The 27,419-nt window shown below is 52.8% G+C and overlaps 11 protein-coding genes across 11 annotated transcripts; 5 read left to right on the top strand and 6 right to left on the bottom strand.

Annotated features, from left to right (window-relative positions):
* Positions 1–1,614: 1,614 nt before the first annotated feature.
* Positions 1,615–2,762, top strand: PSV08DRAFT_405786 (uncharacterized protein; the record flags this gene model as incomplete). The annotated part of the gene is made up of 3 exons (XM_066093722.1): positions 1,615–1,833; positions 2,057–2,246; positions 2,282–2,762. The coding sequence occupies 3 exons, from the start codon at positions 1,615–1,617 to the stop codon at positions 2,758–2,760; spliced, it is 888 nt and encodes a 295-aa protein (XP_065948031.1).
* Positions 2,763–3,112: 350 nt separating this feature from the next.
* PSV08DRAFT_211578 (general substrate transporter) lies at positions 3,113–5,209 on the top strand. The gene is made up of 2 exons (XM_014222539.2): positions 3,113–3,652; positions 3,712–5,209. The coding sequence occupies exons 1-2, from the start codon at positions 3,201–3,203 to the stop codon at positions 4,892–4,894; spliced, it is 1,635 nt and encodes a 544-aa protein (XP_014078014.1). The 5' UTR covers positions 3,113–3,200; the 3' UTR covers positions 4,895–5,209.
* Positions 5,210–5,382: 173 nt separating this feature from the next.
* Positions 5,383–6,718, top strand: PSV08DRAFT_339740 (uncharacterized protein). Its single transcript, XM_014222538.2, has 2 exons — positions 5,383–5,509; positions 5,561–6,718. The coding sequence occupies exons 1-2, from the start codon at positions 5,441–5,443 to the stop codon at positions 6,596–6,598; spliced, it is 1,107 nt and encodes a 368-aa protein (XP_014078013.1). The 5' UTR covers positions 5,383–5,440; the 3' UTR covers positions 6,599–6,718.
* A 702-nt stretch (positions 6,719–7,420) lies between these two features.
* Positions 7,421–9,040, top strand: PSV08DRAFT_382566 (glycoside hydrolase; the record flags this gene model as incomplete). The annotated part of the gene is made up of 1 exon (XM_014222537.1): positions 7,421–9,040. The coding sequence occupies one exon, from the start codon at positions 7,421–7,423 to the stop codon at positions 9,038–9,040; it is 1,620 nt and encodes a 539-aa protein (XP_014078012.1).
* A 952-nt stretch (positions 9,041–9,992) lies between these two features.
* On the bottom strand, positions 9,993–11,756 carry PSV08DRAFT_382565 (amino acid/polyamine transporter I; the record flags this gene model as incomplete). The annotated part of the gene is made up of 4 exons (XM_014222536.1): positions 9,993–10,809; positions 10,867–11,259; positions 11,309–11,502; positions 11,568–11,756. 4 exons carry the CDS (start codon positions 11,754–11,756, stop codon positions 9,993–9,995), a joined length of 1,593 nt encoding a protein of 530 aa, XP_014078011.1.
* A 1,223-nt stretch (positions 11,757–12,979) lies between these two features.
* On the bottom strand, positions 12,980–13,950 carry PSV08DRAFT_366467 (uncharacterized protein; the record flags this gene model as incomplete). Its single annotated transcript, XM_014222534.1, has 2 exons — positions 13,670–13,950; positions 12,980–13,581 (listed from the first exon to the last, which is right to left on the bottom strand). Exons 1-2 carry the CDS (start codon positions 13,785–13,787, stop codon positions 12,980–12,982), a joined length of 720 nt encoding a protein of 239 aa, XP_014078009.1. The 5' UTR covers positions 13,788–13,950.
* Positions 13,951–14,276: 326 nt separating this feature from the next.
* PSV08DRAFT_211571 (flavin monooxygenase-like protein) lies at positions 14,277–16,203 on the bottom strand. The gene is made up of 3 exons (XM_014222533.1): positions 16,031–16,203; positions 15,378–15,976; positions 14,277–15,316 (listed from the first exon to the last, which is right to left on the bottom strand). Exons 1-3 carry the CDS (start codon positions 16,065–16,067, stop codon positions 14,381–14,383), a joined length of 1,572 nt encoding a protein of 523 aa, XP_014078008.1. The 5' UTR covers positions 16,068–16,203; the 3' UTR covers positions 14,277–14,380.
* Positions 16,204–16,874: 671 nt separating this feature from the next.
* On the top strand, positions 16,875–19,329 carry PSV08DRAFT_232297 (uncharacterized protein; the record flags this gene model as incomplete). The annotated part of the gene is made up of 1 exon (XM_014222532.2): positions 16,875–19,329. One exon carries the CDS (start codon positions 16,875–16,877, stop codon positions 19,194–19,196), a length of 2,322 nt encoding a protein of 773 aa, XP_014078007.2. The 3' UTR covers positions 19,197–19,329.
* A 49-nt stretch (positions 19,330–19,378) lies between these two features.
* On the bottom strand, positions 19,379–21,394 carry PSV08DRAFT_232293 (major facilitator superfamily domain-containing protein; the record flags this gene model as incomplete). Its single annotated transcript, XM_014222529.1, has 7 exons — positions 19,379–19,603; positions 19,663–19,966; positions 20,032–20,292; positions 20,370–20,552; positions 20,702–20,884; positions 20,970–21,094; positions 21,200–21,394. The coding sequence occupies 7 exons, from the start codon at positions 21,392–21,394 to the stop codon at positions 19,379–19,381; spliced, it is 1,476 nt and encodes a 491-aa protein (XP_014078004.1).
* A 946-nt stretch (positions 21,395–22,340) lies between these two features.
* PSV08DRAFT_366463 (glycoside hydrolase) lies at positions 22,341–24,097 on the bottom strand (the record flags this gene model as incomplete). The annotated part of the gene is made up of 6 exons (XM_014222528.1): positions 22,341–22,858; positions 22,916–22,940; positions 22,994–23,713; positions 23,761–23,825; positions 23,881–23,964; positions 24,036–24,097. The coding sequence occupies 6 exons, from the start codon at positions 24,095–24,097 to the stop codon at positions 22,546–22,548; spliced, it is 1,269 nt and encodes a 422-aa protein (XP_014078003.1). The 3' UTR covers positions 22,341–22,545.
* A 1,310-nt stretch (positions 24,098–25,407) lies between these two features.
* PSV08DRAFT_412917 (major facilitator superfamily domain-containing protein) lies at positions 25,408–27,307 on the bottom strand (the record flags this gene model as incomplete). The annotated part of the gene is made up of 3 exons (XM_014222525.2): positions 25,408–26,529; positions 26,645–26,943; positions 27,059–27,307. 3 exons carry the CDS (start codon positions 27,305–27,307, stop codon positions 25,467–25,469), a joined length of 1,611 nt encoding a protein of 536 aa, XP_014078000.2. The 3' UTR covers positions 25,408–25,466.
* Between the last annotated feature and the right edge of the window lie 112 nt (positions 27,308–27,419).

Raw genomic sequence — 27,419 nt, 5'->3', positions numbered from 1 at the left:
CATGTAAAGCGCCGTGTTTGCTATGAGATAAGCGTGACGTATTATAGTTGGGCTAACCCTGGTTTCAGCTTGAAAAGCAACGAAGTGTAAAAGTCTAAGACCCATGTAACCAAGAGTCTTATTATGCGCCGACTGACTAAGCATAAGAGGTCGCAAGGATGAGATGTGGCAGATGCTGCTCGATGGAGGCCATTCCGGCAGATACTAATTGCAGGAGAGCCGAATGCTAATTTTATAGGCGGGAGCATAACCACATTGGACGTATGAACACTCTAGCCGTGATACTTTGACAATGGGGTCTTGGCGAAGAGGAAAAAACTGTAGGGCCAAGTACAGTGGTGAGGTGGCTGTGGGATGAGAGACGTTTCTCCAACTTGGGGTGTTCCAGAACGAGAAATGGTACTGGGAAGATATTGTAGCGGAGCCTGAGCGTGATGGTTAATATGAAGATTGTATAGACAGAACTGGGAAGAGGATGCTTTGAGCGATATGAGTGCAACACAGGGCGTATTGGCAATACGGGGAATGCGGCTACTTATCGAGGCAGACGCAAAACTGGCAACAGAAAGCATGGGGAGATCGTGCGACCCTCAAAAGTGGCAGTTGTCGGTTGACCGCCAATCGACCGTTTTTCGGTTACGATGGAGGCGATGTGGATAGTGGAGAACAACTTGACAAGTACGATGGTGGGACACATGACTGCCAGAGTAGCAGAATGTGGAGACTGTGGGTGCTCCACATACAGAAGGCTCTGTACTCCTGATGGATTTACCGGACTTTGCCAAAGTCTTGGGAACCGGGGGGTTGGGCTTGGGATTGCGCGAAATACAGCGAGCACATGAAAAGCCGGGGATGGAATCGAAGTGCGTCGAATGGACCGCATATATGTATAGGCACGGCAAAATGCCAATGCTGAGAGTGCAGGAGGGGAACTGGCGTGGGTCAGATAGTCGACCCTAGCTCTCGCATCGAGTGCTAACGACAAAGGTTGGGGATTGGCGGAGATGGGGCGCAAACAGGCTTCGCGCGCGCCCATAGCCGTTTTCCCAGTTCCAGTGTCGTGGAACAAGGTGTCAGAAGGGCATGCGAGCGGTATTGGAACGAGGGAGCTGGCAGAGGGGGGGTGGACAGCGCAGTGTATGGCGCGGTGGTGATTGGCGGGCACCGGACAGACCCTGATGTTCAAGGCCACGGGCCGGCCTGTCATGCAAAAGGAAGCGTGATTGTGATGATCAGAAGGACATTCTGCATTCTGCAAAGAGGCGGAAGCACCGACATTGCAGATTACATATTTGTGGTCCTCGTACTCGAGATGGTATGATGCTTGGCAGGAACATGTGCGTGTAGCGGCTCGTGGGGGCAGCCCAAGTGGGTTCCTGCTTTGTTGGGTGTATTTGGCGTGTGTTAGCACGAGAGATGAGAGCCGTGTGTTCCGTGTGGGTGGTATTGTTGGGGGACATGTCTGTTGTGTGCGGCAGAGTATCGATGGGGAACTGGAGACGGAGACGGAGCCGAGTTGGCCTGGCGGGCCGTGGGGAAAGACGGGGTAGGCGGGCAGCAGGCAACAGGCAGCAGGCGGCAGGTGACCGCATGGCTCGAGCCTTCCCTCTTCACATGCACTCACATGGGCGCCTGCTGTTTTGGCTGCTGTTTTGTTTATTGTGCATCGCGTCTGCATGCGTCGCCATCCTCGAGGGTGCGAGCTGCAGTAGAGATGAGAGCGCGCCAAGCGATCCGGACCTTCCTCTTTGGGACGGGCCGGATCAACATATGCTTGTCCAAGCCTCATCATCCCCGCAAACCGCTGGGCCGACACGCTCGTGCTCGACAACCGTCTGCTAAGCCTTTGCCATTGGCAACTTATCCCGCATTGGCAGGATGAGAGCCATTTCTTCTTCCTCATCCTCATCTCCTGACCAGGCATGCTGCCTTGTGGTGACGACTGCGGCGCAGTGACGTCTTTGGAAAAAAAAACTTCTTGGGGTGCGAGTCTGGGGATCGGGGAAAAACTGGCGACGGCCCATCCGTCAACATCATACTGCTACACCTTCTCTAGCCACACACAAGGACGAGCCGCCTGGACAGGGCTCCCCGAAAGGCACGACAAATTCCCGGCCGGCAGTCGTCAGCGCAGCGGTTTGTGCCCGAGGCGGTTAGTGGTGGTGCTGCACTCTCCGTCACACACGTCTTGGGCAGCGCATCCGCCCGTGTGCAAGGCAGCGTTGCTCGTCACGGTTGCAGCCATGGTGCGTTCAAGCTCCACACTTGCGAGCCTTGTTAGTCAAGATCAGCGGCCAAGGCGAAGAAGCTGCAGAGCCGCATGCGCACGGTTGGTCAGACCCTGCATGTGAAGGCTGTCTTCCGCCGATGCATGACGTCAGGCGCACGCATGTTGACATGGCCGCTGTGCCTCTAAGCAAAAAAAATCTCAGGGCGCTACCTCCTCGCTGCGGCATGTTGGCCGAGTCTGCACCTGTGCCTGTGGCATCGCTGCTCCATCTACACGCCCGCCCCCGTGAACGACCGGTGACGAGCATCCCCCAGTCCCTGCGTCTTGGTAGTCTACTGCCAGCCCATCAACCTCCCCGCAACCATGTGTATGGCTACACCGACGACTCGGCCTGGCCGTCTGCCTGCAAACCGCTTCTTGGCCCATGTCGGCGCTCCGCCCGCTTTGCAACGGTTGGCAAAAGTCAGACGCTCCGCCCGTCTTCACTTCGCATCCCTACTCAACCACCCTCCCGATGCTTGTACCCGTGACGTAATGTGGAGGCAACCTCGGGCCTAAGACGAGAAGCAGCCTATGCCGAGCGCGCTTGTTGCACCGCAAGCGTCCTCCGCTCTTCTCCAAGATTGGCCCCAGCCAGCCTGGCTCCACAGACAGACCCTGTTAGGCTCCTTGCATCTCCACAGTTTATTTGCGCCTCTTCCGCCAGCCTGCACGCCTGGCGTTATTACAACAACAGCCAAGGCCAAGATGTTGAAAAAATCCGTTATCTAGTCTTCTCCACGCGTCAGACAGCATCTTGGTAGCGTCGCTTTTAGTGGACCAAGCCTGTACATGCTGCACCACGTTTTTGCCGAGGACCCTGGTACTACTCTTGGGGATCATCATTTAAAGCTCTACCCTTCTCCCCAGCTTGCCCACCTCCCCAGCATCTCCTCCCTTTCCTCCACCTGTCCATCGATACACCGCAAACATGCCTCCACGTATCAAAGAGAGCGAACATGGTGTGCCCACCTACTGGGGCCAGTCCGGCCGCATGCTTCAGGTCCTCATCACCATTGTTGCCGTAACGGACTTTCTGCTCTTCGGTTATGATCAGGGTGTCATGAGTGGTATCATCTCCGCGCCGGCCTTTCAATCCGCCTTCCCTCAGGTCAAGGGTGACTCTACCTACGAAGGGTTTGTCGTCTCCATCTACGCTGTCGGTTGTTTCCTTGGTGCTTGCTTCATCTTCATCTTTGGAGACAAGCTCGGTCGCCGCAAGAGCATCTTCCTCGGGGCCTTTGTCATGGTCATTGGTGTCATTATCCAAATCGCTTGCGTCCCTCCTAATGGCGGTGCCACTGCCCAGTTCATCGTCGGACGATGCATCACCGGTGTCGGAAACGGCATCAACACTTCGACCATTCCTACCTACCAGGCTGAGTAAGTTGTGTCCCATAGTTTTGTCCATTTCCTCTACACAGACTCTAACCACCTATCAGGTGCTGCAAGGCCAAGAACCGCGGAAAGGTCATCTGTATCGAAGGTTCCATGGTTGCCATTGGTACGCTCATCGCCTACTGGATCGACTATGGTTGTCTCTACGGCCCCGACGACTTCACCTGGCGATTCCCCATTGCTTTCCAGTGTGTCTTCGCCTTTGTTGTCATCATCATGATGACCTCGCTTCCCGAATCCCCTCGCTGGCTGCTCAACCATCACCGCGAAGATGAAGCCGCTACTGTCTTGGCTGGTTTGAATGGCGTTCCCCGTGATGACCCAGAGGTTCTCATCCAGATGCAGATCATTCGTGATGCCGTCAACGCTTCTGGTGGTGGTGGCAAGGTTCCCACCAAGGCCCTTCTCACCGGTGGAAAGACGCAGCACTTCCGCCGTGCTCTTCTCGGTGCCTCTGGACAATTCATGCAGCAACTGTCTGGATGTAACGCCGTCATCTACTACTTCCCAATTCTCTGCCAGGACGCTTTGGGCACCTCCCACAACCTTGCCCTCCTTTTGGGAGGTGTCAACATGGTTGTCTACGCCGCCTTCGCTTCGACTTCTTTCTTCTTCGTTGAGCGCGTAGGCCGCCGCAAGCTTTACCTCATCGGTACCGTCGGCCAGATGCTTGCCATGGTCCTCACCTTTGCATGCTTGATTGACAAGACCGTCTCTGCCCCCGGTGCCGCTGTCGGTCTCTTTGTCTACATTGCATTCTTCGGTGTCACCTGGCTGCCTCTACCCTGGCTGTACCCTGCCGAGATCAACCCTCTCAAGACCCGCCAGAAGGCCAACGCTTTCTCCACCATCAACAACTGGTTGTGGAACTTCTTCATCGTCATGATCACTCCTGTGCTCATCACCAGCATTGGCTGGGGCACCTATCTCTTCTTCGCTGCGCTCAACGCTTCCTTTATTCCCATCATTTACTTCTTCTACCCCGAGACTGCCGGACGATCCCTTGAAGAGATTGACCTCATCTTCGCCAAGGGCTTTACTGAGAAGATCAGCTATGTCCATGCCGCCAAGCAGCTGCCCAAGATGGACGAAGCCCAGATCGCCGAGGCTGTACGTCAGTATGACATTTCCGACAGTGATGTCGAGAACCGATCTGCTGCAGGATCTCTCAAGGAGAAGCGCCGACAGGATGAGGAGCTTATGCCTCAGACTAGCGGACAAGCATAAAACCTCATTTCTGCTAAAGCGAGTATGTGAGCGCTGGTCGCAATGAATGCGAGCGAGCGCGCTGCGTGCGCTATGAAAATCGGCAAGCCGATGCATAGATGTGTTATGTCTGGTGGAAAATATACCCGGCGCTGAGTCGCCAACCAATTCCGGGCTTCAGGATTCTTTGTGCAGACAGTTGTTGAGCTGCATGCTTTCCGGCATGTAGGCTTTTTCTTTTTAATATGTTGCAATTGTTTGCGTCGCATTGCATTATACCATGGTTCGACTAAACGTCGAATACGTACTTGAATATCAAAGTCTTCTCTTATTGAATCTTTCTACTGATGAATTCTGATTGTGATGTTTGTGAAATAGTCTGTTACAGCATTTTTGTCTATGAATGTACTACTCTGTCTGATTGTAGCCTTGCGGTATTGTGTTTGCCACGCGCACGTGCCTTTGCATAGTTTGGTTCGGAACCGTTCCGATCAACGCCAGTGCCACCTGTCTTTCCATATAGTGCGCACTCTTCCTGCTTCATGTCACTCAGCTTGTAACCAGAGAATGGCCAGGAATACTCCATCGCTCGATGCGATCTTGCCCTTCCTAGTGTGGCAGTTTCTCATACCCATTGTTAGTCCAACCCGCCTGACTCCAGATGGAACAGCATCTAACGCGACATAGGCTGCAGGATGGATACAAACGGTCCTTTACGGCATCTTCATTCGTGCTGGTGACCCTAAACCACAACCCGGCACCCCGCGCTTCAACAAACATCGCCGCAACATCCTCATAGCCGTCTACGCGGCGTACTTTGCCTTTACCATCTACGAAGTCGATTTCAACCTGCAGCTTTCCGGCAATGCGTACAACGATCTCGGATTACCCATCGATGTTGACGAAAGTGGTATAAACTCGCGCTTCAGGAGGTTGACAATCAAGTATCATCCGGATAAGATTGGGCCGAATGTAGACCAGGAACTCGCCAACAACTACTATGTGCATTTAAAGCACGCGCGGGATATCATTCTGGATCCCGTGAAGCGCTTCGCCTATGACCGCTTTGGCCCAGATATCCTCAGGCAGTGCCAAGACTGCTTGACCATCAAGGAGTACATTGACGCGTCGCTGGCATCTACGTACATTACTTACATCGGCCTGCTTATTTTCTTGATGGGTGCAAATGCCCTTGGCTTTTTAAGAGATGGTGCACACTGGCGCTACGTGAGTCTTCTCGCTGTCGCAACTTTTGAAGTGCGCACCGCTCTGCGTCCCGATCACCCTGCGTTGCTTACCAAGTACCTAAACCCGCTTGTTACATCCACCAACCTCCGGCCCGCATATCTCCCATTCCAAGTCATTGCCATCATAAAGAAGACTGCTATATCTCTCACCCAATTCCTCGCTCTCCTTATGCCACTCTATCGCGACGATCCGCAGATTTCAAAGCCTACAGACAATAGCGAGGGCGCGATACACAAGCAGCTCGACCGCTTAGGGCAATTTGTCGCCGAGAACAACAAAGACGTGAATAGGCTCTTGGAACTAGAAAGCGTGCCCTACAGGGATAACGAAAGGGCAAAGAGCGAGCTAAGAGAAGCGCTAAAGAAGTACATGGTACAGAACGTGGTACATCAAGAGAGGGAAGTCAGAAATGCAATGGGCGAAGTCATGATGAAGAGAAGAACTGGGGCTCCTCATGGCGCGCAGGGAACAAAGTAGACTTGGCAATGGACATAGACATCGACTAGCAATGAATGGCGCTCTACCCATGGCTATTGGAGCATCAGCAATACAAATTATTCGTTCGCGTGTCAAGCATGCGGTCGGAGAGATCTCCGGAAATCAGTATCATGGATGCGCACACACACACACACACACACACACATACGCACGTGAAGGCCAATGTATTCCAGAGCAACCATTAGTAATAGCGCCGATGCAGCAACATGGTATAAGACTCATCAAGCGTCTACGAAATCCCGTATTCGGCAATGTCCTGCGACATACATTAATGCAACGCACATCTAACGGACCAGGGATGCGGCATAACTGTGCAGACGGAGGAGATGTCGTTTTGGATTAGCGGAGGACCAGCACTAGGGTGTATGTAGTCTCTGTGACTACGTCACATCTTAGGGTATCATTTTCACCAGTGCATACAGGTTCCAGGCAAACTGGAATTGTTGCCAAGATGACGATGCTGAATTCAGCTACCTACCCGATGGCATAATCATTTCTGTTCCCCGCGAAAAAAAAAGGCGAGCCGTGACGATCCACTAGCCTTCTTCCCCGCGGGCTCCCCCACAACATCGCCTTCTCGCCTTAAATCCGCTACTAATTTTTCCGTGTCGACACCGGCGTAATGGGGTATTTCACGGCCGTCGGAATCATATCGCCCGTTTCGGTAAACAACACGATTGTTGTACTGCTGTGACGTTCTGTCTTTTGTGTACGAGTAGAAAGTATATCAATTGCCATAATGTCTCTTCTGCATTGTTGCAGCGAGAAGGACGACTTGATTCAAGTTTACGCATTTTCGCCATGGCCTACCTAAGGATCGCCACTGTCTCAATTGCAGTAACCACTGCCTACGCATTGCCCACCAAGGATAGTACGCAGACTTCGAGTTTGATTGTTCCAAAAACAGCAGTAGGGGCTTCAATTCCACACACGAATTCTTTTGCTTCATTCTCCTTTGAGCCTGCATTCTGGGTCGACTTTTTCGGGAATGCCAGCAATCCAAATCAGCTTACATTCAAGGCACTGGACAGAATCCATGAGCATGGAGGACGACCAGTCATACGGCCTGGTGGCATCACCATGGACAGTATGATATTTGATCCAAATGGGGGCGATGTGGTGCGTACAACCAGCCCAACGGGTGGAGTCTGGAGAACGACTGTCGGACCTGGGTACTACAAGAGCTGGTCCAATTTCCCTGAAGGAACAAAGTTCGTATCTACGCTCAACTTCGGCAACGAAAGTCTAGAGATTGCCACGGGTCTAGCTGTCGCTTCATTGACATATCAACCCGACAAGGTCGCCTACCTTGAACTCGGCAACGAACCCACAAACTACAACAGGAACCGATGGAATCTTTCTACCCAAGCTTACGTGAAGCAATGGAAGGAATACACAGCAAGCATAGACACCGCTGTAAACACTCTAAACACCTCAACCCTCCCCCAAGACCGCTGGTGGGCCTCCTCCGCCACAACCGACAACTCAGGCCTCGAAGTCCGCCCCGCCGCCCTCATTCCCGCAGGCATAAACTCCGCCCACCAAGTCAACACCTACTCGATCCACTCGTACGCCTTCTCGACCTGCGACCCCAAGCGCGCCGCCCTCGCCACCATCAAAAACATCCTCAACCACACCGAGCTGACGCGCTACTGCGACTCTGAAATCTACCCCTCTGCCCTCGCCGCCCTCAACGCAAACAGCAGCTGGAGCATCGGCGAATTCAACTCCGTCTCATGCTCGGGCGCCCCCAACGTCACCGACACCTTCGCCCAGGCCCTCTGGGTCGTAGACTCGGAACTCCTCTACGCCACGCGCAACGCAACCTCGACCTTCCTGCACCAGGGCGCCACGCTCGCCCTGCAGTCCAACGAGCAGGTGAATACGCCAGGCAAAAATGGTAGTCCGGGGTTTAGCACGTATTCGATGCTTTATCCGCGCGATAGCGAGCTTAGGGGCCCCGCGCGCACGCTGCCGTCGTTCCTCGCGCAGTTGTTTATGGCGGAGGCGTTTGCGGTGGCGGGGACGAGGGTGAGGGCGCTGCAGGCGCCTGAGGGCGTGGATGCGGAGCGGTTTGCCGCGTATGCGTTTTATGTGGCGGATAAGGTGGCCAAGGTTGCGTTGGTGAATATGAATCCCTTCTATGCTAATTCTACGGCGGATTTTACAGTGACGGTTGGGTTGGGGGGTGTGCTGGAGGAAGAGGAAGAGGAGAGTAAGCGGGTTGTGAGGGTGAAGAGGATGACGGCGCCGTTTGTGGATAGTAAGGATAATAAGGTGGCGACGTGGGCGGGGCAGTCGTTTCCGCAGGGCGAGGCGGTGGGGAAGATGGATATTGAGGTTGTGGAAGATGGAGTGGTTAGTGTGAGGGGGAGTGAGGCGGTATTGGTGTTTTTCGATGAGGATGTGTATGGGGTGTAGATTTTTTTGGGGGTGGGGGGACTGTTGCTTGCTAGAATCGTGTAGACCATGTGTTGTGGTAGATGGGATAGAGTATTATTTGAGTTCATCGTGGTTAGTATGTAGAGGTGATCCAACAGCGACACCACCTCCTTATCTCCACAAGAAGTCGTTAAACAAATCAAATCAAACCGAAGTACCCCCATACTCTGAAATTAACGTAACCTCTTCGCACTATGCATACATTTCAAATTCATATCACTCCAACATATCCTTTCTATCACCATTCATTTTCTCTGTTTTTCCCTACATGCATCTCTTACATTCATTCTAAAGTACCTACAAACCACCAACTTACTCAGAAGCAAAAAAAAGGCACTATTCACACTGCCAAGAGCAGCTAGATCTTCCCTACCATCTTAATCCCCCTTTGCGACAAGAAATTCCAGCTATAGACGAGACTCATTTTGTTTCCGTTAAAAACAAAACAGAAAACACTGAGCTGACAAGTCTTTTAACACCATACTGCAGTTCACACAATTTGATACATACCAACTCCACAATCATCTTTTGCCGTTCCATTTCATCAGCGATTTAAGAAAAAAAAATAACGCACGATGGGATTTCAAATATGTCGGCATAAGCTTGTCGGCAGATACAAGCTGGCGGTATTATCCGGAATGATGGGCCGAAACTTTAGTTCAGAGAGGTTATGCCAACTACACTGCTCTTCATGCAAACTATGAAATTACTGTTTCCTTTTAACAAATATTCTAGACGCATATTTTCCGTCTGCTGGGTTTCTTGCTGATATGGCTAGTAAGACACTGGATCAAAAAAGGCCGCATGCACTCTTGTAATATCAATAATCATATTGAAGCAAAACAGCTACAAAATATCATCAAGAAAAAAACCCCTCTCCATTTCCCTTCCACCCTAACCCCACTCATCCCAAACCCCGCGGGCCCCCCCATCACATCTTCTCCTCCCCCTCCAACCCAGGCACCTCCCCACTCTGCAAACTCTCCACCAACCGCCTTGGCCCCACATATCCCTTATTCCTAATCCACAAATACCAGCCTCCCAGCAAAATAGTCACTCCGCCCGTCAACGCACTCGTATAGTTCATCGTGGTGTAATCAAACGGCCTCGCGGTCGGGAAGCAGTAAATGGGGATCCAAGCAACCATGTAGCCACTGGCGAGACAAGCGACGATGTAGAAGACCGGGTCGGACATTGTAAAGGGTCCTCTGACTACGCGTTTGCGGCGGGAAAGGATGTTGGGGACGATGAATGCGAGGTAGGAGAGGGAGCAGAGGATGCTAAAGGAGCCGACGAAGGCGTTGAAGGCGGTGCTGCTGCCAATGTAGATGCAGCCGAGGGCGGTGTTGATGACACCGCAAGCGACCGTTGCGTTGAAGGGGTTCTCCCATTTGGTGTCGATTTTGCCGACCCAGTGGCTGAAGGGTGTGGCGTCGTCGCGGCCGAGGGTCCAGAGCATGCGGCCGCTGGTAATGTAGCAGCCGATGTTTGTGCAAAAGGTGGGGAGGAAGATGACGATGAGGAGGCCGAAGGAGCCGCCGTGCGAGTTTGTGGCTTGACGGTAGAGTTCGGCGAGGGGGAAGGGCCAGGGGTTGGAGAAGAGGGTTTCGAGGTCGTTGACCGAGTAGAAGATTGCGATGATGTAGCAGAAGGCAGTCAGAAAGCCGACTGCGTATTGAGCGAGAATCGCTTTGGGGATGTTGGTGCGTGGGCGGGGAAGTTCTTCGGCGAGATGGGATACGCAGTCGCTTTGAGGAAGGGATTAGCATATAATACAAGTGTAGATAGAGTGATGTACTACTCACGGTGTACCAACGGCAAAAGCTCCGTTCAGCATTCCCGCACAAAAGACGAAGCCGTCACTGCTCCACCCTGTCTGGTTCGACCATTGTTTCCACACAAACTCGCTGCTCGCGTATCCTTTGCCCGTCCTACTTGGCATGATTGCGCATACCATGATGGTGACGAAGACACCCACAAGGATGAAGAAGAGACCAATGTTGGTCAGTTTCGGGAGGGCGCGATTTGCGAACATGACAATGGCGCAGGAGATCCAAGTCAGGATGAGATACACGATGAAGACGTGCCAGCGCTCATAGGCATAGCCTGGGTGGAATAGGCCGTACATGGAAATGATCTGGGTCGAGAGGATCGAGGTTATGGATGCTGTGCCAAAAATCCAGCCCAAAGCATTCCACCTGGCTCGAGTTAACTTCTATCCCGTCTGGTGTTTTCCACTGTACGTACCATCCAGCATAGAAACCTATGACCTTGCCGAATTTCGCCCCGCCTGTTACGCTCGCCCAATGATATACGCCAGCAGAGGAAGGGATAGCAGATGCCATTTCTGCAATACATGCCGCAATCATGAAGTAGAAGCACGATACAGTGATGAATTCGTAAATGACGCCAGCAGGCCCGCCATTGTAGAGCGCAATGACCTAAAGCAAGTCAGCGGAATTCGTTGGGTTGGGGCTTTTAATGTAGGGAGACGGAGTCAACATACAATAGAGCCTCCCAACGCAGCCCAAACGTTGCCAGTCGTGATACCAATGGCGCAGAGATTGAGTAAACTAAAGTTGCGCTCAAGTTCCTGCTTGTGTCCCGAGGCGTTCAACACCTCAGTTACACCTGCTGCCTCATCCACGTCCACTGACGCTGGCTTCTCTGACGACAATTTCCTGTCCATATCCATGCTGATAGTCGGCCGGCGCGCAACAAGGACGGTGTAGGATGAAGGAAACAAGCAAACAGTTCGTCTTTGTGTTCTTCGATATTCATCCGCGGCACTAGAGGCAGTGGATCCGCACGCGTCTATCTATCAGATTGCAAAACAATTATGGCCCCTTCACGTAAATACATATGCTAAGCGATATGATAATGGCAGCAGAAGCTAGATGCCGTTGCACTTTCGCCCCATACAATGCTTGCATGCTCAAAGAATGACGGCAGAAAAAAGCGGCCAGGTTAAGACGATACCCGAGGAGCACACCCATACTAGAGAAAAATCTATGCCGGCATTGAAGCCAGGGAGTGGAACGACGCATGCGGGTTGGTGAGATTAATCGTGTTATGTTGCTCGGAGCTGATAAGAAAGCGGACCATGCCGGGAACATTGCAGGGTGCAGATAGTCGATCCCAGGGTGTAGATAATCAACCCTTGTGTGTTGCAGGTACGAACCATATCGGGGGCGAATAAGCGGGACTTGTACTCCATACCCGGGAGTATGGAAGCGCTCCTTTTTCGACGCAGAGGCCGGTCGAATAACAGAATGAGGTAAGGCGAGATAAGTGATGTTCATGATATATTAGCAAGGCCTCCCACTGCGAATGCTGGACAACGAAGCGCCTGGACAACGAAGTCACCTTGTCAACCTATGAGATCTCTTTTTTCAAGAGACGGAGCAGCGCCCACTTGTCTCTATGCGACGACATACCGTGTTGTCAATGAAGTTGCGAGTCGCTGTGCACTAGCGAGAGACATACGTGCCGAGCCCACCCCCGCGCGTCCCTTTCCGCTCTGATGGGTTTGATTGGTTTTCCAAGACGGAATGTCGAACGCCAAAGGCCTGGATGCCAAAAGAGAAGTGAGGACATATTGGCGGTGCGATGGAACTGTGTTCAAAATATGAGGGGTGCATGCGAGAATTGGAATGAAGGAAAGTGAATAGATTGATGCATCTGAGAAGGAAATGGTCATGTTACAAACAGGGCGAAGTGACATGCACCATACTGTATTCACATAATGGTATACACAAAAGAAACGCACCTACAAAACTCCAAGCCCATGTCGCCCTGCCAGAGGACCGATGATTACTAATTGTCTTGTCCCGTGAGGCGTGAGCGGCGCCAAATCTATTGTCGTTGTGAATGTCAAGTCAAAGTCATACCATACGTGAAAAAGAAAGAGGCCGAGATCTACGCGGCGCGCATCTCCGTGTCTTCAGCGTCATCGATGTCGCCAATCTTGCGCTTGCTGGGAGTGGCGCTGCCCTCATCGTCGAGATCGAGGCCGTCGCCTTCAGTCCATTCCGTGACTTCCCATTCGACGTGGACGCCGCTGTCCGTGTGTGCACCGCGCTGCTGCTTGAAGCGTCCAAGGCGAGTGTTGCGTACAATCTCCTCGAACCAGGGAGCGCCGCGAGACTGGGGACCCGAGCGGACGACAGTGCGCGAAGAGGCTGGACGGGAGGGAGCAGCGGATGACATGCCCTCGTCGTCGCTACTGTCGCTGCTGGGGATGAAGCCGAGGTCACCCAGCAGTTCCTGGTCCTCGTCCAACAAACTGCCGACGGTCAGGGAGATGTGCTCGGCGTCATCGCGTGTGCGCTCGTCCCACGACGACAGTTGTGTACCGCAGTATCCGCAGAACTGGCGGCGGGTGTGGGAGGCAAAGGGCGATTCGAAGTTGCGCTTGATGCTCAGTCGTGTCTCGTCGGGGAATTGGGCGAATGTAGCCGACGTGTACCATGGCAGAGGCACGCGCAGCCAGAGGGTGAGAGGGCTGGCAGCATGGTATCCTGTAGTTGTTATACTTTGTTAGCGACAGCACCATGATGGTCCAGAGCATCCCCGCGCGCAGCCGGCATGCATGTATCTAGTACTTACGCGATGCTGGAGTATTGTCGTATCTCAGCTCAGCTTGGCGCACTTGCTGTGCTGGTATCTCAACGACATAGCGGTTCCGTCCGCATGCACAGGAGCCGTGCAGTGTCTGCGTCGCCATGTTGGATGTGGTTGTTGCGTGTTTCCCAGGCAATTCGACTATTCGTGTATGTGTGTGTCGGTCGGCGATGGTGATTTTTCTTCTTTGGACAGGCGATAGACAGAAAGCGACTATCAGTCTTGGGGGGAATTGACGTGTTTCAATGTTTTGCGGGGTTGCGCGTGGAAACAAATCGAAATGATATGTCTGTTGCGCTGTGCACCAGATGCGTTGCCCAGCAGTCTGTGCTGTGATTGGCCAAGCCGCGACCTTGTGTAGTGACCGCCACGCCTGTCAGATTTCCACTAGTTATGCGAACGAATACAAAGTCGTGTCGTGTCGTGTCTAGATGGCAGTGTTGGAAGAGTTATACCGTATGAGACCATTCCAGCGTCGTGGTCAGAGTCGCTGTCTGCCTGCCTCCTTCGCCGCGGACCATCGCGTCATGGTGGGGAAGCTGTCCAGAAAGGAACATTCGAGCACTCCCTCGCATCTTCGCGAACAAGAACCACACCCAACTTACTACTATTATGTACATATTACTAGTACTACTTACTATACACAGCTTCGCCTCATGTACGAACGAAATTACATAATCTGCGAGCGCAGCGGGCTCAAGCAGCTCTCCCCTTTGTCCGCTTCGACTCGCGAACTCTCTTGTTGGTCTGGATGATCGTTTCCTTGGCACCATCCCAACGCTTCCTCTTACCATCGAAAACACGGTGGATATGTGGGCTCCAGATGCCTCCCGTCAGGAGGCTGCTGTACTTTGGCTCTTTGAGCCGGAACCCCAAGCCCTTGGGCCCGTAGCCCAGATACTCGTTGACTCCTGTCCCGGCGAGACGGTCCATGGCCCGTATCCATACACCCATATTGCAGTGGGCTGGTGACACGTTCGGGGTGCGCCGTGCCAGATCAATGAGCCATTCGTGCTCCTTTTCCACTGCAGCAATCATTGTGTCGCGAGGGGGTAGCTGTGACTTGTTTGCCCAAACCTGCGCAATGGCCATGGTGGCTAGGTCAAATTGCTGGAAATTTGCAATTGTGATCTGCACGTTCCCCAGGAACGCTAGACTATCTGGTTTCTCCACTGAAAAGACGTTGTGGTAGAGCCGAAATAGCGACTTGCCGTTTGACCCGGGTGCATCCAGCCACCGCTGTGGACGACACGTAGGATCAAATTTTGGTTCAATAATGCTAAAGTCAGACTTGTACCCTGTGCACCAAACTATGACGTCGACCTCGATGCTGCTTCCGTCGTCAAGCTCTACCTTTGTCTCCGACACAATTCGCTTTACCCCTGCAACAGATGAAACACTGCCTTCTTCCAGGCAAGGAACCAGGCTGTCGGATACGATGGGCACCTTGCCCGCTGGCTCGAAGCGCCACTCGGGGCGAACACGAAAACTCTTATCTTGTATTCTCTTGATCAACCTATCGAACGGCTTGTCGCTGAACTTTGGAAAGTACTTGGTAATGAGGCTTTGGAACTTGAAGAGACGCAGGCTGTGTGTATGGTCTATGGCAACGCCGTTGATGTGTCGTGGTAGCTGTCAAGATACGGTTAGTCCAGAGATCTTCTCGGCCCCAGGCATGCCAAGGTGGACCTACAACTCTTGCCCCATGACGGTGCGCAATGTAAACCTTATTTGCAATGCCAGCCAGTTGAGTTGCCGTATCTGCCGCGCTGTTGCTAAACCCGACGACCATGACTCTCTTCCCCTTAAAGTCGCTAGGCCGCTTAAACGCTTGCGAGTGTATACTTATACCAGCAAACTTGTCCATGCCCTCGACCGTTGGCATGTGTGCCTTGCCAACTATGCCGCCAGTAGCTATGACTACCTTGTCAAAGTATTGTGTATCCTCCCCTTGGACCTGTACGATCCACTTTTGTCGTTCTTGGTCAAACGTAATCTGGGCAATGTGGGTATTGAGCCGAATCGAGGCTTCGAGCTGGAAGTGGGCGGCGTAGGCTAGCAGGTACTGCTGTACCTGTGCTGCAGTAGGATGCGAGGCAATATGGTCGGGAAACGGAAAGTCCGTGAAGCACATGCGCTCCTTGGAGAAGTTGACCATGGTGGTCTCCATCACCGACGTCCGCTCCTCTGTCGAATACTGCCATAGCCCTCCAATGTAGCTATTTCGATCGAACCCGACAGCTTCGAACCCCTCCTCCTTGAGATTCTTCAACGCTACAAGGCCTGCTGGTCCTGCGTAGCCGAATTAGTAGGATTCTTGGTACAGTCCGTGGAATACCATCTCACCTAGTCCTATGACGGCAACTGTGCCAATTTTACCCATGTTGCTAGTGTTTCAGTGGTATGTATGTAGTATGTACAGTGTACTGCCGTTATTTTGGTTTCTTTACGCTTCCTTGGGTTGCGTTTGAGCACAGGTAATATGCGCAGAATGCAGCACGCATATAGTGAGTTTGACGCAGAGAATCGAATAAGCAAAGGTTTGCAAAGCAACATTCCGGGAGTATCGATGTCGTGATGCCATCTTGGACACTCCGAGTGGGGTCATACACCGTGGCATTGCATTACCAGGTTTTAGTGTAAGGCCGGTACAATCCCGTAACCGCCTATCTTCTGACCTCTCACTCGCTCGCACAGAAAAGTAATTTTCAACTTTCGGTACTATTACACGCACGTGTGCTGTACGTGTGCGTGCACTGTCCAACGGCCCGCCGTGATCGCAATCGGTGACCACGCTGGGGGTTCGGCCAAAGTTCTGGCTCCTAGTACGTACACCGCCACCTGGACGCATCAACGCGCGGTGTGGCGCTCTGCCCCGCTCCACACAGCCCACCTAATAGTATCAACACGAGTGCAAGCGATGCTGCTGCGCATGTGCTTTTGCGGCCTCGTGTTGACACCATCTTCTCAACAAATCAAATTGCTTTGTCTGGTCAATTAACTGCTCGGCTCGGGATCAGAGTCCATTTCCACGTTGCGATTGGACGGTGCCCTCATCTCAAGGCAGCAGTTTGACGGCTGTGCATGTCCTACCAACACCAGGCATATTAGACGTATAGGGCCAGCTTCAGCATTCCCAGTCTCCATCCTTCTCACCTTTGCTCCTGCGACCGTCATTGCATAACTCGTCATGGCTGGACCCCCTTCATACCACGCTGATCCAAACCTGACACCACACCCATCCCCTCCATCCGTATCGTCCCAGTCAAACGTGGCATTCACCCCGAGCGCTACATCTGTTGCCGATTCTTCAGACAATGAATTTGAGCCAACGCCTACACATAGTCCAGGAGGCCCCCAATATGACGACCTCCCACCATCTTACGAGGACGCGAGGCACCAGGCTTTCCACGATGCACGCAATGGCATTGCCCCTGTAGATCCGAACCAAATTGAAGCCCATCGCATCACCCGTAACGAGGGACCCAATGAGCCTGAAATCTGGGAATACAGAATCAGAGGAGAGCAGACGGACCCTGCGAGTGAACAGGAACATGCTCCAGACTATGCAAACCATAGGAGTGACAAGGCCACCAGTGTTCCCGTCCAGCAGGTCAGCTCCACAGAGAACATCCCAGTTGGGCGCATGGGTAGCGAGTTCCGTTCACCTCAGACAACCAACGACTTGGCTTCTGCTATGCTTAGCCAGGCTTTGGAGTTTACTCGCCATCAACCCGATTCTGCTGCACGCTATGCGCCACATCTGAATAGGATCATTGCTATCCCTGGCGAGGGAGGTTCTGATAGGCCTTCTGGAGAGCATGAGCAGTTCCTGTGCGCATACACCCAAACACTGCATGGACATGGGGTTGACCCAGACCAATTCTTGAACTTCCTGCGTGGTCTCAATGTCCTACTCAGATCGACCAATACAACAGCCGCTGATCTACTACATGAATCAATGTACGGAAACGAATCTTCGAGCCTTGTCGGTCAGTACATCAGAGGAGCCAATGAGGCGTTTTTTGCTCCACGGGGCTTGAGAGTGTCATTCCGCAGTGAAACAGCGATTCTTGCAACTCTGCCTATTCCTTCAGGACCGGGACAACGGGCGGCAGTTGCTAGCCGTCTTGTAGAAGAGCCTAGATCTGCTGCTATACGCGCGCAAAGATTGACTCCATGGATCGAGCCGCTCAATACCGAGAAGCTGCCATCGCCAAGTGAGCACATGTATATACTGCACGAAATGGGTGAGCGCTTCTCTCGTCAAACAGCTCGTGTAAACACATACGACGACCCACCACATTCAGTTCCGACAAGATCGGAAGAAACTTATTACAGGCATGACCAGCAACCTGGTGGCCCGACAGGAAATTGGTCGCCGTTTGGCGCACCAGGGCGTGGACCATTTGGAGCATTTGGCAATGCACCGCTTGGTGGCTTTGGCAATGCTCCCCCCTTTGGGCGTCCAGGTCGAGGGCCGTTTGGCGCCGCTGGAAATGGGCCGCGTTCCAGGCGCGGTCGTGGACACTGTGGTGCAGCGGGGCCATCACGACAAGGGGACTACTCCATTGGCAAAGAATGGGCAGAAGTAGGCAAAGAGATTGGAAAGATTGGAGAAGAGTTTGGCAAGATGATGGGCGATTTGGGAATGCAATTTGGTCAGCGTGCGAGCAGATTGGGTACAGATATTGGACGAACGGCGAGCGGCAGCAACTCCCGACAGCAGGGCATGCCTAGGCCTACCACCTATGGGCAGGCACACGATGATCGACCGCCATCATACCAGCCCCAGTCGGGTCAAGAAACTGGTATCGTACCTGGTGATCACAAGATTCAAACAGACTATGTTGCTCCACAGAGGGAAAAGGGCAAGGGCAAGGAAAAGTATGTCGACGACTTGGACTCGGACTCGGACTCGGATACATCCTCGCTCTCCTCAGACAGCTCCGACTCTGATTCCGACAGCGACTCAGACGATGAAGAGTTCTACGATGCCGAAAGCACCTTTTCCAAGCGTCTACGCTCCATTGATGAAAAGGCTGCAGAAAGTGCCGCAAAAGGTACCAAGACGCCTGAAGAAATCTCACGCGAACGTGCCTTTGCCATCAACAAGCTCGAGCAAGACAAGCAGAAACTCGAGAGCAAACTCGCAGCCAAAAAGTCTAAACGCGCTGCGATGCGTGACGTGAAGAAACGCAGTCGCGAACTAAAGAAGCAGCATCGCCAGCGCAAGAGGGAGCTCCGCGCCGCTTCTGGTGCAAAAGGCAAGGGCAAAGTGAAGAAGAGCAAGGAGTGGAAGGATCAGAAGAAGGCATATAAGGAGAAGAAGAAGGGTTTGAGAAAGGAGAAGCTGGCGGCAAGAAAGGAGTGGCGTGAGGCAAGGAAGGAGTGGCGCGAGGCTAAGAATGCGACCCGCAAGGGCAAAGCGGGAGCGGCTGACACGAGGAATATTGAGGAGGGGGATCAAGATAAGCTAGTTTGGCTGGTCATTGAGAATATGGGACCTTAGGTATCTGGTTTTGTCACATCAAATAATTAGTGAAGAAAAGGCTGATGAAAGGGTTCATCATACCACAGTCGTTCAAATAAAGTTTCGCCTATTTACTAATGATATGCACTCTCTTGTTTGCAGGAAATCCAAAATGATCATTCAATCGTAAGACTAACTTTCCAATCAACTACTTTCCGGTCTCAGTATCCGTACAACATGATCCGCTCATTCGTCGACTGCCTCAATCTCTTATTCTCCTTGATAAGCATAGCGCGGATAATCCACGCACACAGGATAGACAGTAGCGCAAAGCCTGCCGAAGCACCAAATCCGATGCCATATCGCGGCTTATCAGTCTCGGGCCAGAGATAGGCACCGTATATGTAACCAATTTGGCCTCCAACATTCGTCATTGCGAGTACAACCTGTGATTAGTTAGTTGGAGAACATGCCAAGAAAGCCGGAAAAAAAGATGATGACTTACAGCCTTCTTCTCCTTTGTCTGGCTGAGCGTCGAGGAAGCCCATCCGATGATGACGGAATTGACAGAGTATGCGCCGACAGGGAAGATGAAGCAGGCAATGTACCGGCCGGCTGTGTTGAGTGTGCTGGCGGCAATGACGAAACCCACGACTGCGACGAGCAGGCCGCAGGTGATGTGCCAGGTGCGTTCGTGCATGCGGCCGGAGCTCCAGCCCGTGGCGATGCCGGCTGCGCCTGCGAAGAGGAAAGGAGGGCAGGTAAGGACGAGGGTGATTGTGGTGCTGAAGCCGAGAGTTTTGACGACACTGAGGTATTCTCGTTAGAAAAGCGTTTGTTTCGTCAAAACAAAAATGAGGAAAGTAAGACCTACGTTGGAAAGAAAGAATTGAACGAGCAAGCACTGAGATGGAAATTCTGCATCAAGCAGAAAAGCCACGTCCGCGGGTCTCTGCACGCCTGCTTGAGTCCATCCATCATGCTCACATCGTCGGTAGAATCGCCAATGCGATCACGTTCCATACGCGCATGTGCGAGTTCGCGCTCGCGAGGAGACAGCCAGCGCGTCGTCAATGGCGTATTGGGCAGCATAAAGAAGCCAAAGATGGCCACGAAAGCCGTTACCGCGCCCTCACTACCAGTTGTCAGTAACCCATTTTCCACACTACATATCCGGAAAAAAAAGGAGAAGAAAGAAAAAAAAAGACTCACATAATAAACAACCACCTCCATCCCGCTATCCCCCTCAGCCCATCCATCTGGAACACACCCGCAGCAATCAACCCGCTCAACCCCGTCGCCAGAATCTGCGCGCAGTACAACAAAGCAATACGAGTCGCTACTTCTCTCCTCGTGTAGAAAATCGAAAGCATATACGTAGCTCCTGGGTAAAACCTAAAATAAAACACACACATTTGCTGTCAGAACGGAGCCCTTCAACACAAAACAAAAATGTGTATGTGTGTGTGTGTGTGTGTGTGTGTGTGTGTGTGTGAAAAGGAATGATTTTGGTTGGGGGGGAGGGAAAAAAAAGGTCCACTTACGGAGCCTCAGTAATGCCCAGAAAAAACCGACAGGCAACCATGCCGCCGAAATTCTGAACAAGAGCCGTACAGGCGGATACAATGGCCCAGACGAACATCCAGCTGCTCATGTAGATGCCGGGTTTGATGCGCGTGATGAGCATGTTGGAGGGGACTTGCATGAGGACGTAGCCGACGAAGAGACTGCGTTTGCAATATCAGTTCACCGTTTGCCTTTTTTTTTCTTCTCTCTTTAAACAGAAGAGGGGGGTCTGTGGATATTACTCACATGCTAACACAAGTATTAAACTGTACGCCCGTCATGCCCAAGTCTTCTTCGAGATTGTTCAATCGTGCCTGCGCGATTGCGTTGCGATCGACGTAGTTGAGGAAGTACATGACCATTAGGGTTGGCTGTTTTCCCGGTTGCGAATTAGCTTTTTCGTTCTTCTTCGTCCTTTGGCATTGGCATGCTAACAAGGCCAATGTATATGGGGGTGTGGGGGGGGGAGAATGTACCATGAGTCTCCAATCAATCTTCCTCACCAAGGCAATCTCCTCTGGATCACTCTTGCGTTCCGCGCCCGTGTAGTCGGCAGCTGCTGATGCATGTTTCTCCGTGCCGATCTCGGACTTGTCGTCAATGTGCGATATGATTGTTGGTTTTTCGTCGGTGGGCTCGACGGCTGGTGGTGGTGGGTGCTTTGACGCCATTGTTAACTTGAAACTTCTTGCCACAAACCCTTTTCCTACTATATCTTTCTTTCAAAGATGGAAAGACTTGAAGAATCAAGTAGTAGTAGTAGTAAGAAAAGAAAAAAAGAGAGCTGGGAATCTGGGGAAGATCAAAGGACTATATAGCTGGACAAACGGGCGGAGGGGGAGGGACGAGGGGGGTGCAATGCGCAGCCCACAATATTTCAACACACCGGTCCTCGCTGCGTTTCCCAATTCCCTATCACAAAACTTGGCAAGCATTGGCATACATTGCTTCAGCTCCTTCCTCCCTCCATCCTCCGCGTTTTCCCCGCACTGCTAGTCGTGCTACCTCAATGGCCAGAAGCGACCTGTAGTTAAAACTCCAGCTTCCACCCCATGTCCGTCGGCATAGGCGCAAGCCACAAACGCCTTGGCCTGCAGCGCTGGGCACCCGCAATCAGGCTTAACACCACGCAACGGCAACGGCAAACTCTTGGGTGGTGGCTGGTCTTCGGCGCTTGTTCTGCTGCCGGTCTTGCACTTTTGGGATGCGAAGAATTGTGGAGTCGCTAACTGGGGGATCTGGGGAAAGAAAGAATCTGGGGGGGGGAGGGCCGATCTGCACGATTTCTGGTTGTCGGGTGTGTATACACGGAGATATACTTGACGGAGCTAGTGTTAATGGCGAGGTGTGCGGAGGGGGGATTCAGCTTTTGCGCATTGGCACAGGTCATGAGCGTGTCAGGAGTGGATAGTAGATGTAAAGTGTGGTACGATACTAAGAAGTTCTGGACTGGCAAGACGCGGTACCACTGATTGTGTTTTTCCCACCCCAGGTGTAACAGTAACCCCCCCATGCTTAGTTTGCTTTTTGCTTCTAGCCACTGTCCACGGTCACAATTGCATAACTATTTACCTGCCCCTCTCCCCAGCGCTTATCTTGTGCTTGCACAAAAAGTGTGTGGAAAAAATTCTCATTGCTATCGTGTACGTCGTTATTCAAAATCATCATAAGTCGTTAATCGAACTGAACAACAAGAGCCAGGCCACTCTATGCAATTGCAAATGCCTGCTTTGCTTTTCCTTTGCCATTGCGTTCAGCCCGTCTAGCCCCTTCTGGAGGTGCAACAAGTAAAATTTCGAGCCAGTTGTCGAGCCATGTTTCTTTAGCAGGCAGCACCAAACTTGTACTCTACCTGACCGTTCCTGATGGCGGGGAAGACACCAGCGTCGATGAGCCTGAAAGCATCCCACTCAGCTGCACCTTCAGTCTTGAAGTTCCACCAGAACCAGCCCTGGGTCGTCGACTCAAAAGCGCGGATCTGGGCCTCGATGTAGCGTCTCGAGTCGTCCTTGTAAGAGGCGGGCCACTGTGCTAGGTCGTTTCGCCAGCCGCACTCGCCCAACTTGGGGTTGCCCAAGTAGGTACCATCATAGCGGGCACCACGGCCGTAGCCGTTCAAGTAACGTGCACAGTCCCTGTCGCCAGTTAGTTTGTGTGCTTTTTTTTGTCATGTGTGAAAGGGTCATGCTTACGTCATGGCTGATGTCCACTCTCCAACTACAACGTATAAGTCAGCAAGAGTTGATTGTATCGCATCTTCTTGAACATACCAAAGGTCCACTTGTCTGCACCGCCATATGCGCCAGTGTTGCTGCAGGCCTGTTGGGCGTGTCCAGCGGGCGACAGTTTGAGCAGGTTAGAATCGAATACTTGGTACTGGTGGTTGTCAATGGCTACATTCTGGGCGTTGGCGTCTGAGGGCGTGAGGAAGCCGTTCCAGGAGTTTGGCGCAGTGAAGCCGTCAGAAATGATTACTGGGGTGTCGGAAACCTCGCGCACTTGGCCGTAACCGTCGCGATAGAACTGTGCAAGAACATCACGACTGAGGCCGTTGTAAAGTGCGGGCTCGTTGAGCAGTTCAATACCGATGATGACGTCCTGGTAGCTCTTCTGTGCGTACTTCTGGGAGATTGTGCGCAAAACTTGAAGGGTCCTTTGGACAGTGTCGCCTTGCTGCCACGTAGGGCGATCCATGCGTTGGCCAGAGTTGTCAAACCCGTTCTGGGATCCAGGTGCACCATGGAGGTCAATGAGAATCTTCAAGCCTACGCTGCGAGCCCAGTCGATGGCAGCATCAATGTAGACAGCTGCTCCACTGACGTAGGGCGAGCCAAAGGTATCGTATGCCCAGTAGCCAATGGGGATACGGACAACGTTGAAGCCAGACTGCTTGATTTTGTTGAAGTCTTGCCAGGTAACGAAAGTATCCCAATGGTTACGAAGGATGTTAAGGGCATTCTGGCTGCCAAGCTTTTCTCCCAATGTGTACTCTGCGCGTTATCAGGATCAGTTTCGGTGTGAAAGGCATGCAGCTTACCGTCAACAATGTCGTTTTGTGGACGGCCTCTGTTTGCGTTGTCGAAGATTGACGGGGTGATCCAACTGTGGAAGGAGGTTAGCGGATGCCGCAAAGCATAAAACAACCCAAGTTACTTACGGCTCCAGGACCAGCCATCCACCAATGTTTACACCACGAATCTTCTCAGATCCCCAGTTGAAGCCGACTGCACGCTTCTGCTGGCTAAAAGAAAAGTCAGCGGGGACACGATGTGATGTTTGCTTTGGCAGTGATGCTACCAGCGCATCACTTACGCAGGAGCAGCCAGAACGGCGGCGCACAACGACAAGGTCGAAACGAGTTTGGTGAGAAGCATATTGCAAAAATGATGTTGCTCTCCGATTGTGTTGGCAGGATGAGTTGCTGGAGTAGAGAGGTCAAGACGCGGTCACGGAGGTCACTTTTATACTGAATCCGAGCGTGAGCATACAAAGAAATGCCAACATACCCAGCCAGGTCGTTGCAATAGCGACCATGGTTCGCTCGCGGGAACTATAATGGCTGTAGTCCTGGCCTGCACATGACGATGGCAAGTGAGCGGGGAGAGTCTTGGGGAGCAGAATAGGCAGGTCTCTTGCTACTCGAGTCTGTGCGGAGTGGAGATGTCTGAATCAGCCAGCGTGCTCGCGCCATGATTGGCTACGGGTTCGGATGATGAGAGTGAAAGTCGGACCATCCATGACAAATGCCCGTTTGGGCACAAGATGGGGATTTCGCGCAGAGTGCGACGAGGGCAGCAGTGGGTGGTGACGTAGCATGTGATGCCTGCAAGCGACACTTGGCGGCAGACGTACACGGTAACCATGTACATGGACGACACCTTCGCCCTGCTCTCAACGGTGATGCAGTCACACGGCCCTGCAAGTGCAGACAGGGTTGCCGGCACGTGATGTCGACATGCACTTGCTCGTGCGTTGTTCTCTGTGCCGAGAAGACGGGCACCGGTACGCTAGAATCGGGGGTTCGCCGTAGCACATGTGCCGAGTCAATACGAGCACATCATCGCTCGGCTTCCGACCTGATCGGCGGCGAAGCAGAGTCTTGGGAGTTCCATGGCGTTTTTGACGTCGCGAATGACAATGTCCAGGTCGTGATTGAGGTACATCTGCCATGGGCCTCGGCTTGGCGCAGGGGCGCTGGCTAGTATCCGCTCCGTCATCTGATCTCGACCCTGGCCTATAGCAGCGCTGAAGTCGTTTGTGGCAGCCCAAGGCCGTGAGTAGTTTGCCGTTGCCGCAAGGCGGTCAGTTGTGTAGTCTGTCTGGACCCTGGACAAAGCTGGTTAGCAGTCAGAGCATGGCGGGTGGCCGGGGCGAGGTACCCCACAGTTCCCCAGCATACCCCAGACTAGCCGCCATGTGACCAGATGCCACTTTTCAACCTCCATCATCACCGGTCGTGTGATGGCTCCATTGCATGCAAGCCAACCCGCCGACGGGAAAGGCCCGCAAACCAGCCTGTCATCAATCCCCCGGATTCACATGCGCTCACGTCGGACCGGACATGAGCGCCGCAGCCACGAGTCGATGCCTCGGACTGGACCTGGGAGTGTCATGTCGTGCTGCCAGAGGTAGAATAATACCATTTTTCCAAGGCTGGGCATGCCCGCTTCAACAGATGCATGTTGCCAGCATGCTCCGGCCTACCATACAATTCATACACACATCCAGTATTCGTACGTTATTCTACCGCGAAACTTGCAGCTTCCCGCCGATCCAGCCGCCTAGCCACAGAAATCCAGGTACTGCGGCTGCGGCAGATAGTCCTCCCAGTACCGCTGCCATGGTCGCCCACCCATGTGCTTCAACAATGAACCCAGCTAGCAATGGCCCGGCCATAGAGCCTCCAGCAAAAGCCATATTGAACAACGCATAGGCTTGAGCAAATGCACCGCCTTTTCCAAACCCAGGCCGTCCGCTTGCAATTAACCTCCTCTCCTTTGCTTCCGCCACGGCTGAAATCTCAGCCATGACGGGCGCAAACGTCATGCCAATGAAGAGACCCACGATTGCCAACAACGCACATAAAAGTACCTTGTCCCTCATCGTATTCTCCGTGACAAAACGCAAGCACACCAGCGGCGGACAGCCGCATAAGAACCCGATGACGACAAGGTATCGTCCACCGTACTTGTCGCACAGCCAGCCCCAAAACGGCGCGAGAAAGCTCGGGATGACAATGGGAAGAAACAACAGCGCCGCCCCCGTTGCTGTCCAGTTGAAGGTTTTCGCAGCGTGAATAGCAAGAACCGAGTCGAATGCCGTCAATAAAAGCGCCTGAATGAGTGCGCAAAACAGCGAGGCAAGCAAGCGTCGGGAGTAGAGCAGTGATACAACGGGAGGAAGGCGATCCCGCAGCCGCCGTCGAGGCGGTCCTTGCCGCTGCATTTCGAGCTGGCTGGATTCCGACTGGGCTGGCGTTTTGGAAGCATCTGATGCCTCACTTTGTGGTGTAGTGTCTCCACCTAGGCTGTCATGCGCCTCGACTGGTCGCCGTCCTATCGCACTGGCATCCCATCTTACCGCCACCTTCTTTTCCACAAGGAGCAATCGAAGAATCACGTCCAGCCCGATTAGTGCGTAACTCATGCCAAAAACAGCATTGTAGCCAGCGTGATCATACACGATACCCCCCAGAAGTGGAGATATCAGCATGCCCAGTGACATGCCCGTCGACAGCCACCCAGATGCTGTGGCAAGCTGATCCTGGGGCACGGTATCAGCCAACAGCGCAAGCCCAACAACCCACCTGCAAAGCATGGTCAGCCACCTAACCCTCTCGCACCAAAGAAAAAAAAAAGAGAGAGAGAGAGAGAGAGAGAGAGAGAGAGAGAGAGAGAAACAAAACAAAAAAAGCTCCTTACACCACAGCGGCCGAAGCCCCTTGCAACACACGCCCAGTAATCAGCACCCCAATCGAATTGCCAAGATTCAGCAACACCGTGGATCCCAGCAAAACAAGCAATCCCACAAGAAGCGGCATGCGCCGGGACGACCCGCGGTCAGCAAGCCAGCCGCACACGGGCGAAAACGCAAGAAGAGACGCCCCATACACGGCCACGAGCACCGACACCCAGTACTGCACTCGGTCTTGGTCCACGTGGCTGCGCGACGAGATGGCGAAGGGCATCACCGGCACAATAACGCCGTAGAGGAACATGTCCTTTTGTCCATGGCATTTTGAATTAGTTTCTCTCTTTTTTTTTGGCCACTAACTATGCAATAGTGGTGCATTTGAGATTTCCATGTACTATCAGTCGTAGTAATGATGAACTTACGGTGAAAACTGCCAAAGTCACTGTCCCGATGATGAAGACGTCGGAACTTCTGTATTTGAGGAGCATGGGCGCTTCGCATCCGCGTTGTGTGAACCACCAGGACCAGTTTCGTTGCGATGTCTTGGCAGCGTCTTTGCCATTGCTGTGTTGGAATCCAGGGTTTTCCGCGTGCCATGTTGCGTTGTAGTGCTGGGTCGAGGGCGTAGTATCGCGCTGCTGGGTTGCGTCTGCTGCCGGACTCTTTTCCATGCTGCTGTCCAATCTTTTTTTGGATGTGGAAGGAAGGGAGGGGGAAAAGGGGGGGAGAGAGAAAGAGGAGGGTTCAAGTGCGTTTTCTTGATGCGCTGCCCTTGTTGTGTGA

The sequence above is a fragment of the Bipolaris maydis genome (genome assembly GCF_028858645.1).
Source record: "Bipolaris maydis strain C4 unplaced genomic scaffold PSV08scaffold_17, whole genome shotgun sequence".
Taxonomy (NCBI): Eukaryota; Fungi; Ascomycota; class Dothideomycetes; order Pleosporales; family Pleosporaceae; genus Bipolaris; species Bipolaris maydis.
The sequence above is the reverse complement of the archived record's forward strand: the minus strand, read 5'-3'. Positions and strand labels throughout refer to the sequence as shown.

Coding starts and splice junctions, on each gene's coding strand:
- PSV08DRAFT_339740 (XM_014222538.2), top strand. CDS start 5,441: ATGGCCAGGAATACTCCATCGCTCGATGCGATCTTGCCCTTCCTAGTG. Junction 5,510..5,560: donor GGCAGTTTCTCATACCCATT/GTTAGTCCAACC, acceptor AACGCGACATAG/GCTGCAGGATGGATACAAAC.
- PSV08DRAFT_211578 (XM_014222539.2), top strand. CDS start 3,201: ATGCCTCCACGTATCAAAGAGAGCGAACATGGTGTGCCCACCTACTGG. Junction 3,653..3,711: donor ATTCCTACCTACCAGGCTGA/GTAAGTTGTGTC, acceptor ACCACCTATCAG/GTGCTGCAAGGCCAAGAACC.
- PSV08DRAFT_211571 (XM_014222533.1), bottom strand. CDS start 16,067: ATGGGTAAAATTGGCACAGTTGCCGTCATAGGACTAG. Junction 15,977..16,030: donor AGTTGCCGTCATAGGACTAG/GTGAGATGGTAT, acceptor TCGGCTACGCAG/GACCAGCAGGCCTTGTAGCG. Junction 15,317..15,377: donor ACCGTCATGGGGCAAGAGTT/GTAGGTCCACCT, acceptor GTATCTTGACAG/CTACCACGACACATCAACGG.